The 16032-nt window shown below is 57.3% G+C and overlaps 1 protein-coding gene across 1 annotated transcript; it reads left to right on the top strand.

Annotated features, from left to right (window-relative positions):
* The first annotated feature begins 4040 nt into the window (after positions 1-4040).
* On the top strand, positions 4041-14032 carry ANGPTL4 (angiopoietin like 4). The gene is made up of 7 exons (XM_075038292.1): positions 4041-4572; positions 5092-5202; positions 5691-5823; positions 10371-10484; positions 10572-10667; positions 11535-11810; positions 12383-14032. The coding sequence occupies exons 1-7, from the start codon at positions 4048-4050 to the stop codon at positions 12562-12564; spliced, it is 1437 nt and encodes a 478-aa protein (XP_074894393.1). The 5' UTR covers positions 4041-4047; the 3' UTR covers positions 12565-14032.
* The last annotated feature ends 2000 nt before the right edge of the window (positions 14033-16032 follow it).

Genomic DNA, 16032 nt, shown 5'->3' on the forward strand with positions numbered 1-16032 from the left:
CATCTCTCCCGTCCCTCCTGGTGACGTGAGCCCAGGGCTGAGCAGCTGCAGGAATTCATGTGAGTTCAGGCCGGGCTGAACTTTCGCACAGTGACCCGCCAGGTCAGCGTGGGAAGGATTGAGATGGAGAAAGGCAGAGAACAAAGACACCCATCGCAGCCCGCCCGCTCGCAGACTGCTGTGCACGGGACGGCCGGACGGGGACGGCAATGGGGATGGCGATGGAGATGGGAATGTGCCGCCAGGCGTGTGGGGGTTGTTTGGAGGAGCTACCTGTGGTGCGTGCCAGGGATACTGCCTTTCCCGGCTGGCTGGACTGGGAGGATTGCATGGAAGAAGGGATGGGAATGGGTATGGGAATGGGTGTTGCGATTGGGATAAGGATAAGGACTGGGATGGGAGTGACGCCTGTTCCCACAGAGAGACCTCCACAAAAAATAACTGCCTCTGGAGTCTGCTGTTCCCTCACCAGGGGATGACCCCAGCCGGTGGGACCTCGATGAAGCACGCAGAGATCCAGGGGTAGCCCCGAGGGCCACCGTGCCCTCCTGCTCCCTGGGCTGCTCCGGTGTCCCAAAGGCCGCAGGGTCTGCTGGGCTGGGGCAGGGTCCTTGTGGGGTCCCTCCTGAGGGTGCAAGCTGCTGCGCAGGGTAAAAGGTCCTTCATCCCCCCGGAGAAAACCTCGGCCCTTCCCCAGCCGCAAATCAAGCCGGGCAGTCAGGATCCCACAGGGATTTCGTCCACAGCCTTCCACACGGGGCAGACCAGGGCTTCCTCATGGCACGGAGAAATGCCTTAAGAGATCAATCCCTGCCGGCCAGGCCATTTTAAGCTCTCTTTAAACTCGGGTCTGCAGAGAGCACCTTCCCATTGACCGGTGGTCATTCACAGCCCAGGGTAGCTCAGGGCCTCAGGGGACTTTTCATTTGTGTACATTAAAAATTCATATTTCTCGGGGCAAATTGGAGATGTCCCAATAGGAAAACACAGCCAAAGGAAAATGCATAAATCATGTGGCTTCTCAACAGGACTTGGCTTCTTACATTACCTCTCTCCTGCCTCAGCACAAACACTGCAAATGCAGAAAATAACCAGTGGGAACATGTCTGCTTCGGCACCCGGCATAACCCCATCATTTCCCAGGACAAGCTCCAGTGTTGGGTAACGGCAGGGCAGGGAGCGGAGCTGCACACAGGATTCATTTTGCCTGACGTCGTTAATCCAGAGCAATAGTCAACACATGAAATTTTGATTCCCTGTTTGTCCCAGTGACTCGGGGGTTTGGTGTTTCCCAGGTCAGAGGGCTCTCGGGATGCTGGGTGCTCCAACCCCGGGCTCCGTGGGCATGGCTCCTGCCAGCTCGCTCTCTCTCCTGGGATGCCAAAAACCCGCAGGACCAAAATGAAAAGAATTTTCATGGTTTTTTTGGTGGGGACGACCCCATCTGGGAATTTTTGGCAGAGCTGTGGCTGCCCCTCCAGCACTCAGGAGGGGTGGTGGGGGTGGCAGCAGGTCTGTCCCTTGGGGGGGGGGGGCAGATGTACAACATCTGGCATGACCAAGGTGCCACACAGGGACCCCAGGCCCCACAGAGAAGTCCGATGCTCTCGTCCTGCTGGGGGTGTGTGTGTGTGTGTGTGTGACCCCTCCCCATCACCACCAGCCCCCCCAAAGTGGCCCCAGCTCCTCTCCAGCAACCGCAGCAGGACGAGCACAGAGGGGCTCCCCAAACCTCAAAGGTTTGGAAAAAGCGACGACCACAATTCTTTTCCTTTTTCCTCATTTGAAAAATTCCTTCCGACCTTGAAATAAATGAGAAGGCGCCTGCTGGAGGAGGGGGCTGGGAGCTCTCTCGACTCTGTGCCTGCTGAAATTTCCCAAATTCCTCCTTCCCCAGTTCCTACCTCTGTGACTCCTCCCTGTGCTGTCGCTGCTGGGTGCTTGCCCTGAGGCCTCTCACTCACCCTTTCCGAGCAGCAGCTGGGAAATGCTTGGAGACGGCTCAGGGCCAGAAGAACAAGAAACGGGTGGCTGGTTTTTATTTCTGCAGGAGCCTCCTACGCCTTTGTACATAAACACACCTACACCAAAGAGATGCTTCGCCCCCAACAACAGGGAATTTATCCCCGCAAAGGAAAAAGATGGGAAACCCTGAATATTAGTTGCCTACTTGGCCACGGGAAAATAAGTTTGGCTGATGGAAGTATCGGGTGCACGTCATCGCTTTGGCAAGGCTGAGTGCCATGGGAGAGCTCTGCAAAACCGCAGTTTAATAGAGTGGCAGATCTCAAGTGCAGACCCTTGGCAAAAAATCCTCAGGGAAGAGCTGTGCAGGGCAGGAAAGCTGCTCCCGGCGGCCACTGCCCTTGGGAAGCTCCCGTGCCACCACCCTACCTGCACCCCCAGGTAACATGGGGACTCCTGGAAGGGTAATTCCTAATGCCAGGCATTTTCGGACAAGATGAAAAGGCTTCTCCCCCAGGACGGGTGGGCCATGCCAGAGCCGCAGGGCTGGGACTGGCAGCGGTGAGATGGAGGCAGAACTGCCGTGGGCTTCTGCGGGGCTGAGCAGAGGCAAGCTCGGCACAAGCCCCCGCTGCAGCCCTGGTCCCACGGGGGCTCGCCATCAGCGAGACGTGTGGGCAGGGCCCAGCAAGTGGTGGGAAGCGGGGATTTAGCCCCTAAAGATGGTGTGGATGGGAACGCAGGTCCCTGCTCTAGGATGCGCTTTGTAGAGGAGGGAGGGAGCGCTGGGGCGGCAGGAGGAAACACCCGGAGGGGAGGGAGCAGAAGGGCTCCATCTGCTCTTATCTGAAAAGAGCCGAGAGTGACTCCATCACGGTGTGTGAATTCCTTCCTGGGGAGAAAAAACAGAGACCGAAAATCCCTTTAGGCCAGCAGAAAAAGGCAGGACAAGAGGGAAGAGCAGGTAACCAGAGTCCAAGATGCTTGCAAATAAAAGAAGATGCACGTTTTCACAGGGGGATGATTGAAGCCTTAGAGGGGGGAGGAATTGATCCTTGGCACTCTCGGAGACAGGGAGCATTTAGAGGAGTGAACGTCCTGCTCCCCACAGGTGCACAGAGGAGCTGACCCCAAATGTGCACCCTCCCCAGGGCTGGCAGCACCCTGCGGGGTATCACCCAGGAGCCCTGCGCCTGCAGCATCCATCCTTGCCCAGGGCCACCCAGCAGAGTCCTGCTCCCACCGCAGGCACCCACTCCAGGGCCCCCAGCACCCATTAGGGCACGGCCTGGGAGCCCTGTGCCCACAGCCTACACCCACCCCAAGGCCAACAGCTCCCGGTGGGGCACGGCCTGGGGAGAGGAGATGGGTGCAGGCACACGGTGGGGCAGCACCCATGGCTGGGGGCTCCACGGGGTGAGGGAGAGGGCAAGCGGCAGGGCTTGGCTGGGATGAGGGTCCCCGGTGCAGGGTGAGGGGCAGGGTGGTCAGCAGGGATGGGGACGGGGACGGGGATGGGGACGGGGATGGGGACAGGGATGGGGATGGGGACAGGGATGGGGATGGACGAGAAGAAATGGCCTCAAGTTGAGGCAAGGGAGATTTGGGTTAGATATTAGGAAAAATTTTTTTACTGCGAGGGTTGTCAGACATTGGACTGGGCTGCCCAGGGAAGCGGTGGAGTCACCATCCCTGGAGGTCTTCAAAAAGCGAGTGGACAGGGTACTTCAGGACCTGGTTTAGTGGGCATGGTTGATGGTTGGACTCGATGATCCTGAAGGTCTTTTCCAACCTAAATGATTCTATGATTCTATGGGGATGGGGACGGGACACGGTGCGAGGACACGCGCGGGGCAGGGCTCAGCGGCGAGGGACCGAGCCTGCCCCGGGTGGAAGCTGCCACCACCCAGAACCGGGTCTGCCACGGGCGGCCCGGGGCCCGGCGGGGGACGGCGAACAAAGCGGCGGGGCCGGGCGGGCGGGGAGGGGCCGGGGCCGGGGCCGTCCCCGCCGCGGTGCGCGGGCGGCGATAAAAGCGGGAGCGCGGCGGCGGGGCGCGCACTGGGAGGCGGCCGGGCAGCCATGCGGCTCACCGGGCTAACGCTGCTGTTGCTGCTGCTGTTGTGCACCGGGGCGGCCGCGGGACCGGCCGCGGGTCGAGCCGGGACCGAGCGACGTCCGGCGGTAGGGGCTGGCGGCAAAGAGCGGCGGGCTCAGTTCGCTTCGTGGGACGAGGTGAACGTGATCGCCCACGGGCTGCTGCAGCTCGGCCACGGCCTGAAGGAACACGTGGACCGCACCAAGGGGCAGATGCGGGAGCTCGGCAGCCGCCTCAGCGCCCACAACAGCTCCATGGGGCGGCTGCTGCGGCAGGCGCGGGAGGCGCAGGAGAGGGGCGAGCGGCTGCGGGCCAGCGTGCGGGAGCTGGAGGGCCGCGGCCGGCAGCTCCTCAACCTCTCCGAGGCTCTGAGGCAACGCCTGGAGGAGGTGGCGGCCGACAAAGCTCAGATCCAGGGGCGGCTGGAGCAGCTGGAGGGTCGAGTCCGGCAAGTGTTGCAGGCGAGGCCGGTCGATAACCAGAGCGCGAAGGACCTGGGAGCGCTGCAGGTGAGGGTCGATGGGGACACACACACACACACACACACCCGGCTGGGGGAGCAGGGGGGGACCCGACCCACCCAGGCACCGGGAGCGACCCAAGGCGGGGGGACATGACACACGACCACCAGGCACCCCCCCCCCCTCCAGTTCCCCCCCGTACTGGGACCGGGCTGGGGGGAAGCGGGGAGGGGACCCTGCCTTGCCGGGAGCAGCCGTGGGAGACCCAGGGGGGGGGATCCCCGACCCTCCCGGGGCAGTTGTGGGGAGCAGCTCTCCCGGTACACAGCGGGGGGGGCAGCCCGGAGGGGTGCGGGGGACCCGACCCTCCTGGGGTGCTGGGAGTAGTGGGTGGGGGTTGGCCTCGGGAAAGCGGGGACACGCACACACCCCCCCACACCCGAAGGTCCTGGGGGTGCCGGGAGCATCTGGGGGGGACTGGCCCACCTGGCTCCGTGCGGTATGTGCGGCACAGGCGGATCTCCCCAGAGCTGCGGGGTTCACCTGGCTCTTCCCCCCCCCCCGCAGTCCCTGATGGATGCGCAGAACTTGCGAATCGAGGAGCTCTTGCAGAAGATCAAGCAGCAGCAGTACAAGCTGGACAAGCAGAATCTGCAAATTAAAAGCCTGCAGAGCAAGGTGAGCTCCTGTCCCGCTCTGCGGCTCGGGGACCGCAGCCTGGTCCTGGCGTGAACCGCCGCGGCAGCCCAGCTGGCACAGTGCTCTGGTGACAGGAGAACCGGCTGTGCCGCTGCTCCCTGGCTTTGGGGACCCTAGAAAGGCCGTGGCCCTGGTCCTTGCGCTGCGGTGTTGGTGCAAGGGTAGCAAACTGCAAGCTCCCCGAGTATTTGCACGGAGCAATAGGAGGAATTGGTGTGTGGGAACAGACCCTCTCCGGCCTCTTTCTTTGAGTTTATCTGCAGAATAAACTCATTAGCATGGGTGTGAAAAGCCACAATCATTTCTGGCTTTGCCAGCCTTTGGTATCTCTTATTCCTTGAGGTTTCTGGGCAAGTTCAGCCCCAGCTCTGGTCACAGGGGAGCAGCTGACGGCTTGGCCTATCAGTTCCCCTGAGTGTTGAAAATGAGCTGAGGTAAAACTGTTCTGACTTGTGCATTTTTTTTAGGTCAATCTACTGATTCCCTTACACCTGAAAGACAACAAAACGCAGTCGCCGAAGTGGAAGATAAACCTGAAGAAGAGCCTCAGCCTCACCAACCAGAGTCAGAACACTAGCGGGGAGCCCGTGCTGACACAGAGTGAGTATTCGCCCGTGCTGCCCCACTCCTCCGTGCTGGAGCAAACCTGCTGCAGTTGCAACTGTTTGGAAACAAAAGGTTCAGTTGTCCTGAGTCAGGATGTGAGATGTGCTCACAAAACCGGAGCTTGGGAGTTTGGCCAGACTGAGGGGATCTGGAGCACGGGTAGGAATTTAAGGATTTGAGAGGAATTTTTCTGCCTGATATTAAGAATGCAGTGAGGAGCGGACAAACACTGCTAGTGGCTATTTGTCAAAGAGGATTGGCAGGTGGGGGGGTGAATGCAAGCAGGAGAGGAGGGTCTCTGCTCCTTGGAGTTAACTCTTGTTCACCTGCTCCCACTTCCACCAGGCAGAGTCTGCTTTTCAGTCAGCCTGCTGGTGGAGCGTGGCGTTAGGGAGCCCTGGACCACAAGAGGAGAGCTAGATCCTTGTGCGTCTATCTCCCTTGGCTCATATTTAGGGCTCATACATGAAAGACAAGTGCCTCAGCTCGCACTATGCTTAGCAGAACGTGCTGAGGTGCAGCAAACACCTGGGCAGTGAAGGCACTGGGCACTCCCAGCCCTGGGAAACGTGCACCAGAGCAGACGAGTGGATGCTGCATCTGGAGCTCCTGGCTCTGCCTGGAGCATCCTCTCTGCCGGCGAGGAGGCTGGAGGAGCTCCCGCAGAGCGAAGGGCAGCAAAGCGGGTGTCCCCAGCTGCGCTGCGTCCCGCAGCCTCCCTCCCAGACGGGAACTGGTGTCCCTGCAGGGTTTGCTGGTCAGGAGCAGCTGCTCTTATGTCAGCTAAATCACGGTGCTGGCTCTGTCTGTGCAGCTGTCTGGGGATGTCCAGTGTGAGCCAAACAGAAACCAGGCAGGGTAAGGATGCATGGGGAAATCCTGCCCAGGGTTTAATATAGGTATAGCTATGGGAAAACACACAGTAATTTGTATGTGGAGCCTGGAGCTGTCACCAGTGTGCCTGAAAGCTGGGTGAGCAGAACAAAGAGCTGCAGAATTGATGCGGACGAGGACAGAGATGGGATGTGGGGCTCCAAACTCCTCCTGGCGCTTGGCTCAGTGGGGCTGGCCAGCCCACAGTGGGGCTACGTGAGGTGTCCTTTGGTCAGAGCAGCACTAGTGAGCCAGAAAACTGTCTCAAAACCTCTTTCCCCACCATTTTTTCCCAGCTCTGCTTTGTGACTTGCCCTCAGTAGCGTGTCATAGAATCCTAGAATTGTTTAAGTTGGAAGGGAACTTCAAAGGTCATCTAGTCCAACCAGCTAGTCCGACCCCCCTGCTCCATTCTCAGGTTATGCTAGAAGTGGGGTGCAGGGTGATGGGTTTGGGTCTTTGCTACTTACTGGTGGCAGATGGAGTCTGTGTGGCTCTGCGCCAGCTGATGGGTGCTGGGTGCAGCAACCCTTGTGAAGCACGGTGGGAGGCAGCAAGGGCCCACAGCCCCTGGGGATGCCACGGGGGGGTGGTGGTGAGAGCTCAGCACCCCACTGTCCCTGATGGGGAGACCCTGAGCATCCCCAGTGCCCCGGGCATCCTGACCCCCTCCCACCTGGCTGAGCTGTGTGTTCCCCCTTCTCTTGCCTAATCCCTGATGTTGGTATCACTGACAGAAAACAAATTGGCTTCCTCTCATTAGCAAGTCGAGTGAGTTTTTTGGCAAATCTTAAAGCACACAATATCTGGCAGGCCAGCCCTGTGCCCTTTGCCTGGGGAGGCTTGTGGCTGCTTTCACAGCAGACAAGTGCGGGGAAGGCTTGTGCCGGCAGCTCCCTGCCTATTGTCAGGCAGAGCTGCAGTGCCTGCATGGCCCTGGGGAAGAGCGATGAACTCCACCAGCAGCCCTTTCAGAAAGACCCTTTTATTTGCATCCAGCGAACACAAGTTTTTTCAGGCCAGAGATGGCACGGGGCCAAGCATGTGAAAGTTGAAGGCTTGAAGCAGCCTGGAGAGTGAAAGGTTTAATCACTTGCAGAAAGAGGATCAGGTCTTTAGGCAGAGCCTGTGCTTTCTGGCAGCCGGCCGAGTAGGGGAAAGGTAGAGCCCTGCTCGCTCTCTCCCTGTGGCGCTGGGACTCCAAAATAATTGGGTTGGGGAGGGTGAGGCGGGGGGGTGATGCAAACAGCTCCAGGCATGCCCTGCCATCCGCAAGAAAGGTTGTTTATCCCAGGTTGGTGACCTCTCGTCATGCCTGGAGATCCTGTTGGGTAAATACGGTGCCATGCCTGGGGCAGCTCCAGTGAGCCTTGTTGATTCTTCTGTCTTGTTTGGCTAAATAAAGGGGGAGGGAAAGAAAAACATCCAGAGCAGCCAGGAGGTCTTGTTGTTCTGTTGGTGCCATACGGATGTGCAACATGAACTGGAACTAACGAGCATGTTCCTCAAACAAAAAGATTGAGCTGAGGCTGTTCAAGCAGCTGCATCTCATTCAGCTGCTTGAAAGTCCCTGTTGCACCAGGAAAACAGAAGAGGTCCAAGTGCATTGAGTGTGGCCAGGGCCCAGAAAAAAAACAAACAGGGATGGGGCTGACTTCTGCATGCTGGGGCCACTGAGCATCTGCCCAGGCACTGTCCTGCTGATGCTGGGAGATACGGTGGGAGAGGAGGCGAGGAGCAATGTGAGGCTGGGTGAGCCCAGCACCTCCCTGCAGCCACGCTTGTGAGCCGGGGCTGGTGCAGCTGTGGGTATAGGGTCAGGTTGTGGGTTTTCCTTCCCCTGAGCCTCCTTTGGCTTCCCTAGCTGCATTCACCTATAAGGTGGGGATACCGGGGATGCACTTGGCCTCCCCGCAGTGCCGGCTGGCTTTGTGTGGTTTTGATCCCTCGTGCAAAACGCTCGCCCTCGATCCACGTGTGCACAGGCTTGGGGAGGGCTCAGGGTCACATGCTCGTCCCGTGGGGACGAGCCCACCAAGCCCATAGTGGCAGCAGTCCTGCGCTGGCGTCGGCTGGGGGGTCCGAGGGATGCTAAGGGCAGTGTGAGTCCGGCCATGCTGGCTGTGGGGCTGTCCCGCTGCAGGCGGTGGGAGAGGGGCTGCCTGTGCCAAGGAGGGGAAAGTTCACCATGGGGGGGTCTGGGGTTGGGGAGAAATAGGTGAAAGGTGGTAGCAGGAGTCACATTGCCGTCCCCTGGGTCCCCCCAACTGACCTTTCCTCCAGTTGTGGTTTTGCCCTTCACCCCAACGCGGCATCGGGGCTCCCTGGGTGCCCAGAGAGGATGGGGCAGGGGCCGATGCCCCGCGGGGGCTGCTCTTGTCCTCAGCAGCTCAAAGGCCCCATTTTCCCCACTTCTGCCCCACACAAGACCCTGTGGTCGTGGGGGAGGCCCCTCTCCCCGCTGCCACCCAGGGTCATGGTGCCAGCCCTGACCCCAGGGGCAGCTACTGCAAGGGGGACCCCACAGCAGGGTTGGGGGGGTAGCCCAGCACCCCGGCACAGCCTGGGGCTTGTCTTTAGGTTTCTTCACCCGTCTGTCTTGGGGTCGTGCTGGCAGCAGCTGTGAGCCACCAAAATCCATCCCACCCTCGTGCGGGGAGAACAGACCCCCTTTGTCTGGGGGTGATGGGGGCACCTGTCCCGGCTGACAAAGAGCCCCTTGACTGGGCTGACAGCCTGGGGGCTGAAGTCCCTGCACATCCTCCTGCGGCCTTTTGACTTGGGTTTTGTAATAGGTTCCCCCCCCCCCCCGCCGCCATCCCTGTCTCTCCCCAAGTGCTGCGGGTGGTGGTTCCTGGGTGGACTTTTGTCAGCGCTGTTGAAACGGTGCTTTGCTGGCAGCCCTGGGCAAAGTCCCCTCAGGGGCAGAAGGAGAGGTGGGAGCCTGGCTGGTGTGGGGATGGAGAGGGGCAAGCTGGGGGTTGGCTTCATCCCAGGCGATCCACTCGTGCAATGAGCTCGGGCTCCTTGGGGTCCTCCCACCCCACCCCGTCCCTGCCCCGGTTGGTGTCTTGGGCAAAAGGGTTACCCCAGCCTGGCCCCAGGCCGGCTGGTGGCAAGTTGCCCAGCAGGACATCTGCCTGGGGCCACCAGAGTCACCAGGAGCAAGAGGTCGTGTGCTGGATGCTCAGGTGCCTTGCTGGTGGCAGGACTTGGGGTTTCTTTCTTCCCCTGAGGCCCTTTGAGGCTGCTTCAGCCTTGGGGTGGGATGGGGATGCTTGGCCCTGGCTGGCATCTGGCATTACTCCACCCCAAATGGGCTGCTCCTGCCTGCTGTGGGCACAGAGGGAGCTGGGAAGCTCCTCGGACGTCTCCTCAATGGGGAGCTCTGCTCTCCAGCCTAGGTCGCCCCAGCCTGGCCCAACGCCTGGCTTCTGCCTTGGATAGAAGCCCAAGGAGCTGCGTTCGGATAAATGGGAAGATACGGGGTCACGGCGTTTAAAGATGCTGAAGTCGGGGGCTGTCGTCTCCAGAGTCGCAGCCACTGCTGTGCGCAGCTGACCAGGCTCGTGGCCAGGGCTGCAAGTGCCAGGGCCGTGGTAGGAGCAGCCTGCTGAGGAAGTGGGGCACAGGGCTGTTTTCTTAATCAACATTTCCTTCCCCCACAGAGCTTCCAGAGGATTGCCACCAGCTCTTCCTGGCTGGGCAGCAAAGCAGCGGTGTTTTCCAGGTGCAGCCTGCGGGGTCTCAGCCCTTCAAAGTCTACTGCGACATGACCGCAGGTAAAGCAGCGGAGATGTCCCGCAGCGCTTTGCACGGTGGTCTTGCAAATGGTAACCCCAAATGACCGTGTTTTTTCCGGTCCACAGAAGGTGGCTGGACAGTGATCCAGAGGCGTACAGACGGCTCTGTGGACTTTGACCAGCTTTGGGATGCCTACAAGAATGGCTTTGGAGACCTTCACGGTAGGTGAACAACGGTGTCTGTCTTCTTATTGTGATATCTTAGTACAAGTTATTCCCCCTTGCTGGCCCCTGGAGATCTCTACGTGTTGGAGCACAGCATTGGGCTGAGGAGGGGAGGGGACACTGCTTGCAGAGCAAGAGTCCTTGGTCTTCCTGACTTGTCCTGCAGGTACCAGACAGCGATTCAAATGCTGCAGTGTCCTGGGTTGTCCCTATTTGTCTCTGGAGCCTGTTCGTGTTTTGGCTTTGCACGGTGTCGTGGTTTAACCCCAGCCAGCAACTAAGCACCACGCAGCTGCTCACTTACCCTGCCTCAGGATGGGGGAGAGAATTGGGGGGAAAAAAAAGTAAAACTCACGGGTTGAGATAAAGACAGTTTAGTAGGACAGAAAAGGAAGGGAAAATACTACTACTATGAGAATACACAGAACAAGTGATGCACAACACAATTGCTCACCACCTGCGGACTGATGCCCAGCCAATCCCTGAGTTGTGGTGCCCCCCAGCCAACTCCTTCCAGTTTATATACTGGACCCACCTGCCCCCTGTGGGATGGGGCATGATGTAATAGGGTATGGAATACCCTTTGGTTTGTTAGGGTCAGCTGTCCTTGCTGTGTCCCCTCCCAGTTTCTTGTGCATTCCCAGCCTCTGCTGGCAGGGCAGCGTGAAAAATTGAAAAGTCCTTGACTTGGTACAAACACTGTTTAGCAACAACTAAAACATCAGTGTGTTATCAACATTATTCTCATCCTAAATCCAAAACACAGCACTATACCAGCTACTAAGAAGGAAATTATTCCAGCTGAAACCAGGACGCACAGCATGTTTTTTGTCCCTGCAGCCGATGCAATGTGTCTTGTTTCAGGTGACTTCTGGCTGGGCCTGGAGAAGATACATCACCTTGTCCAAGAGGGAAGATACAATCTCCTGATTGAGCTGGAAGACTGGGAGGGAAATTCCCAGGTGGTTCAGTTTGTCTTCAGCCTTGGTGGTGAGAGCACAGCCTACATGCTCAACCTGCTGGGACCTCTGTCTGGAGAGCTGGAAAATGCCATCGGGGACTTCAGGCAGCTGCCTTTCTCCACTCGGGATCGTGACCACGACCTCAAAGCTGACACAAACTGTGCCAAACACCTCTCAGGTCAGTACAAGCTCTTCCTTCCCGGTGGCGTGCACTTTTCCTTCAGCCCTCCGCTCTCTGGTGGTGGCCCTGAGTGGGACAGTGACCCTGTGGGACTAGACCCCTTTGGTGTTGAGCCCGACTTGTCCCCTGCTTCCCTGGGAAAGCTGCATCCTTGGGGGAGCCGTGCAGGGAACCAGGAGGGAAGCCGAAACCAGGAGGGGTTCATGATTCGGGTCTTGGCCCAAGCATCTGTCTTCGCAACAGCTTTGCTGGCTGCCACCTTGCTTGGAAATGTTTCAAGCGAAGCAGAGGCCAGTCCCCAGGCCTGAAATGGGGCTGCTGAAGGGTTTGAGGGGGTTTTGCATGCAAGAAAGAGCAGCAGGGATTTGCAGACACATCCTGAAGTCATACGGGATCTGTGCAAAGGTTTCCCAGGGCATGGGACTCCTCAAGTGTGTACGAGGTGGTCTCGTAAGGTCCCAAAGCCCTGGAGAAGTGGGGAAAATGGGGGCAGCAGCTGCCTTGTACCTGGATTTGTTTTCTGTCTGGAAGTGCTGTGGGTTAAACCTGCCTCTGCGTTGCCTTGGTAGGTGGCTGGTGGTTCAGCACCTGTGGCCATGCCAACCTCAATGGGAAGTACTTCCGATCCATCCCCCGCCAGCGGCACGAGCGCAAGCAGGGCATCTTTTGGAAGACATGGAAAGGCAGGTATTACCCGCTGAAGTCAACCACCATGAAAATCCAACCCGCAGCACTGGAAGCAGAGCCCTAAAGCTGCCACTTGAGACTTGACCTTCTCTGCGGAGCACAGACCTGAGCTCCATCACTTGGTGTTTACAGAAAACAAACCTACCCTCCCCAGGAAGTCCCCCGAGGAGCGTTTCTCTTGGTTAGCAGCCCTTTAGTGGCATGACACAGCTCCTCACCATAAGTAAAACAGCTCCATGTTGCTGAAACCCCTGGATGGGAGCTCCCAAACCAGAAGAGGAGCCACCAGCAGGGAGATCCACCTGCAGAGCATGCACAAGGGTCTTCCAACCTGCCACGTGCTGCTGCGGCAAGTTCAAGTTGTCTGGTGCTTTCTGTCCTGTCTGAACACTTCTGTGCTGGTTTTGATGAGCTGGGGCTGGGTGGAAGGGGAGCATGTGAAGTGTTTCACTACCCTGGACCTGAGTGTTGGGTACGGAGCCTTGCCGTGTCCTGTCTTTCACTGTTGTTCCCAAATGATGTCCTACGTACTCTCCTGTGAGAGCCCCCAGACTCTCCTTCCCTGGCTGGTGCCGTGGGGCAGTGAGCCTCGGGCTGCTCCATCTGCACAGCCCCTGCTCCAGTGACTTCAACGCCCTGAGAATATGCGTGTTGGTGGGAAGGCTGAAGGACACCCTGTGCAGAAGCGGGGGGACCTCAGGCTCACCTGGCTTCCCTGGCCCCCAGGGCTTCACAGCCCTGTATTTCTGGCTGTGCTGGAATTTGCCAGGATCTGGGGAAACTGCTTCCAGCTCCAGGAGACAATGTGTGGGATCCTGCAGCTGGTGACATGAGGGCCAGATCCTGGAAGGCTGAGTCTTAAGCTCTGCCTGGAGGCTACCAGTGTTGCTGGGGGTGGTTAGGACGAGCACTAGGAGGGCACAGGTACAGAGCAGTGACTGTCCCTGGGCAGGACGAGCCCTGCTGCCAGCTGTAAATCCCCCTGAAGCCTGGAGGGCTGGCTGCCTTCTCCCAACGGAGCCCCCACCCTTTGCAGAGTGAATAGCACCATCCTGCATGCACACCCCAAAACTTGCTCTGAAGGGCCAGGGGGCAATAGGGTTTCTCTGCAAGAGCTGCACCGCCTTGTCGGGTGCGTACCCTCGTGTACAGCATCGCCTCTGCCTTTGGGGTGGGTATCTGGGGAGAGGTGGGCAAAACAGGTTCCAAAATACTGTTACGGGCCAAGCTGCCGTCTTGGGGCTTCCCAAGCATCCTGCCCTATTGAAGTCATATTGACTACCGTGCTAGAGCTCCTAGCTGCTAAATATTGTAAATAGTCATTTGTAGTATGTTGGATTTTGTTGATGAATTTCCTGTTTTAATTTGTTTCCATATTTAAATGCAGTGTTAATAACAATGATGTGGTGTAATTTATAAATGTTGATGCTGGAAAAAAAAAGGCAACTGTAGTTTGTGTATTTTAAACTTTTTTTTTGTACTAAAATATCTTTTCTGAAGATGTCTTTTAATAAAAACAAGCCTGTAACTGTCCTGCCTGGATTATTTGCCTGATAGTTTACCAGCAGAAGATGTGTGGGAGCTATGTGAGGACTCTGGATTCAGAAACTTCACTTGTTGGGAATTTGACCTGAGCACTACTCTTCCTTCTCGCCTCAATTTTCAGCTGTAGCCTTATGGAGGTCTCAGAGATAAATACCTGCTATAGCCTCCAGGAGTGGTTTTTAGCCTGAAGTTTATGGACTTCTGAATTGTTTTAACCGCTGGAAATCAGGATCTGGGGCAGCACGTTTACAAGTGACAACGAGCTGGCTTTTCTTATTCCCTGGTGGCAGACCTTTGTACCAGGGAGATATTCCTTGTAGCTGGCTGGAAAACCCTGTGCCAATACCTTGAATGAGACTGGTGACTGGGGTCTGAATTATCTGGATAGATTAAAGTTGGAGCTGATCAGGACAAGCCCCAATAAGTAGTAGTGTTTTACCTGCTCACACCATACATGCACAGTCATCTCCAAAAGCATTTATTGCAACTTCTGGGGAATGATTACATATACGTAGGAATGAAATGAGCTGGCAATGGAGCAGGAGCCTTGTAGATGATGGGGGTAAACTCCAGCTGTGCTCATGATCCCAGACATGTGGCCTGATGCTGGAGCTGGAGAAAATAGCAAGTGCTTCTTTTTATCTCCCTTTCTTGACTAGCTAAATTGCTCATTGCAGAAAAGAGAGACAAGAGACTGCTCTAGTCCCCTAGAGCGGCTGTATAAATACCTGATGTACCTAAATGTGGCCCCAGCTCCTCTCTCTGTCTTCCTTCCCTGGGGAAAAGCCTGGGGTTAATGATAGCCCCAAGCACAATTGCACAAACAGCCTGTTATAGCTGGCTCTGTGCTATCTATCTGCTCACTCTTGCATTCAGAAATACATTTTTAATGTTCCATTTGCTTAATTCAAAGCTTGTTTTGTCCCTGGGTGTACCAGCAGATACTGGAGTGCCGTGTTTCAGTCTGGATGCTAAAATGATGAGACTAAGGTGGGTTTATGCATCAGATAGAAACTGCTGAAGGAGCTATGCTGTATTTATTCATTGCCAGGGATTTTTTTTTGGCAAATCTGGGGTTTGCTCCCCAGTGGTGCCTTTGATCTTTAGCATCTATAGGAGGTGCTTGGAGGACAACACGAGCTGGCACCAAACACCAGCTGGGAAAAGGCTAAATGCCCCAAATCTTGCCTAACCAAGGACCTACCGCCGCTGCTTTCTTCTGTGTCTTGGTCTTGCCCTGTCCTGCCACGCAAGTCTCCACATCCCACCAGTGTCAATGCCCCCCCATTGCCCCAGCACGTAGGTCCCACACTGGAGCGTGTGGTGTCCCGGGGCCCTTCCAAGGTCCGTTTGCAGAAGAAGCCATTCCTGGGTCTCTGTTCTTAATCTGAACCCCTCCTGGAATCCTCCAGCTCCTTCATTTTTAACAACAACTTGAATTGCAGCTTGTCCTAACATCTGGGAGTCCTGGAACGGACAGGGCAGCTCCCTCCAGCGACAGCGAGAGGAAAGGCACCGTGCTCTGCCCAAAGCACAAATCCCCTTCAGGTTACCAAAATCTGCTGCTCCCCCCAAAAAAGTCATCGCTCCCGTACGGGCTGGGACGTGCTGTGCCAGCCGGTGGTCCCACAGCAGCCCCGGACATGCTGGTCCACCCTGGGCTTCGGGTCTTCCCAGTAAAACCTCACGGAGCAGCTGGCGAGAAGGGTTTGCTGGTTGTTTTCTGGGCTTGGAGGGGCTGTGCCGAAGGCTGTGATGGGGTCTGAGCTCAGCCGGGCGTCTGGACGTAGTGGGACAAGGGCTTTTCAGGACCAGAAGTGCTGTGGGACAGCCTGGGGCTGCGCTCCGGCTGGGTGACACAGGGCTGGGACACGCTTCAGCGTGGAGCTCGGACTCATCAGGAGAAGGAGATGGAACCCCAGCTGCTCTGGACCCCGGGGTTCTCTCAGAGCATCGTTAGATCAAGAAGATGTTGCACAACAGGTAC

Source organism: Buteo buteo, chromosome 10, assembly GCF_964188355.1.
Source record: "Buteo buteo chromosome 10, bButBut1.hap1.1, whole genome shotgun sequence".
Classification (NCBI taxonomy): Eukaryota; Metazoa; Chordata; class Aves; order Accipitriformes; family Accipitridae; genus Buteo; species Buteo buteo.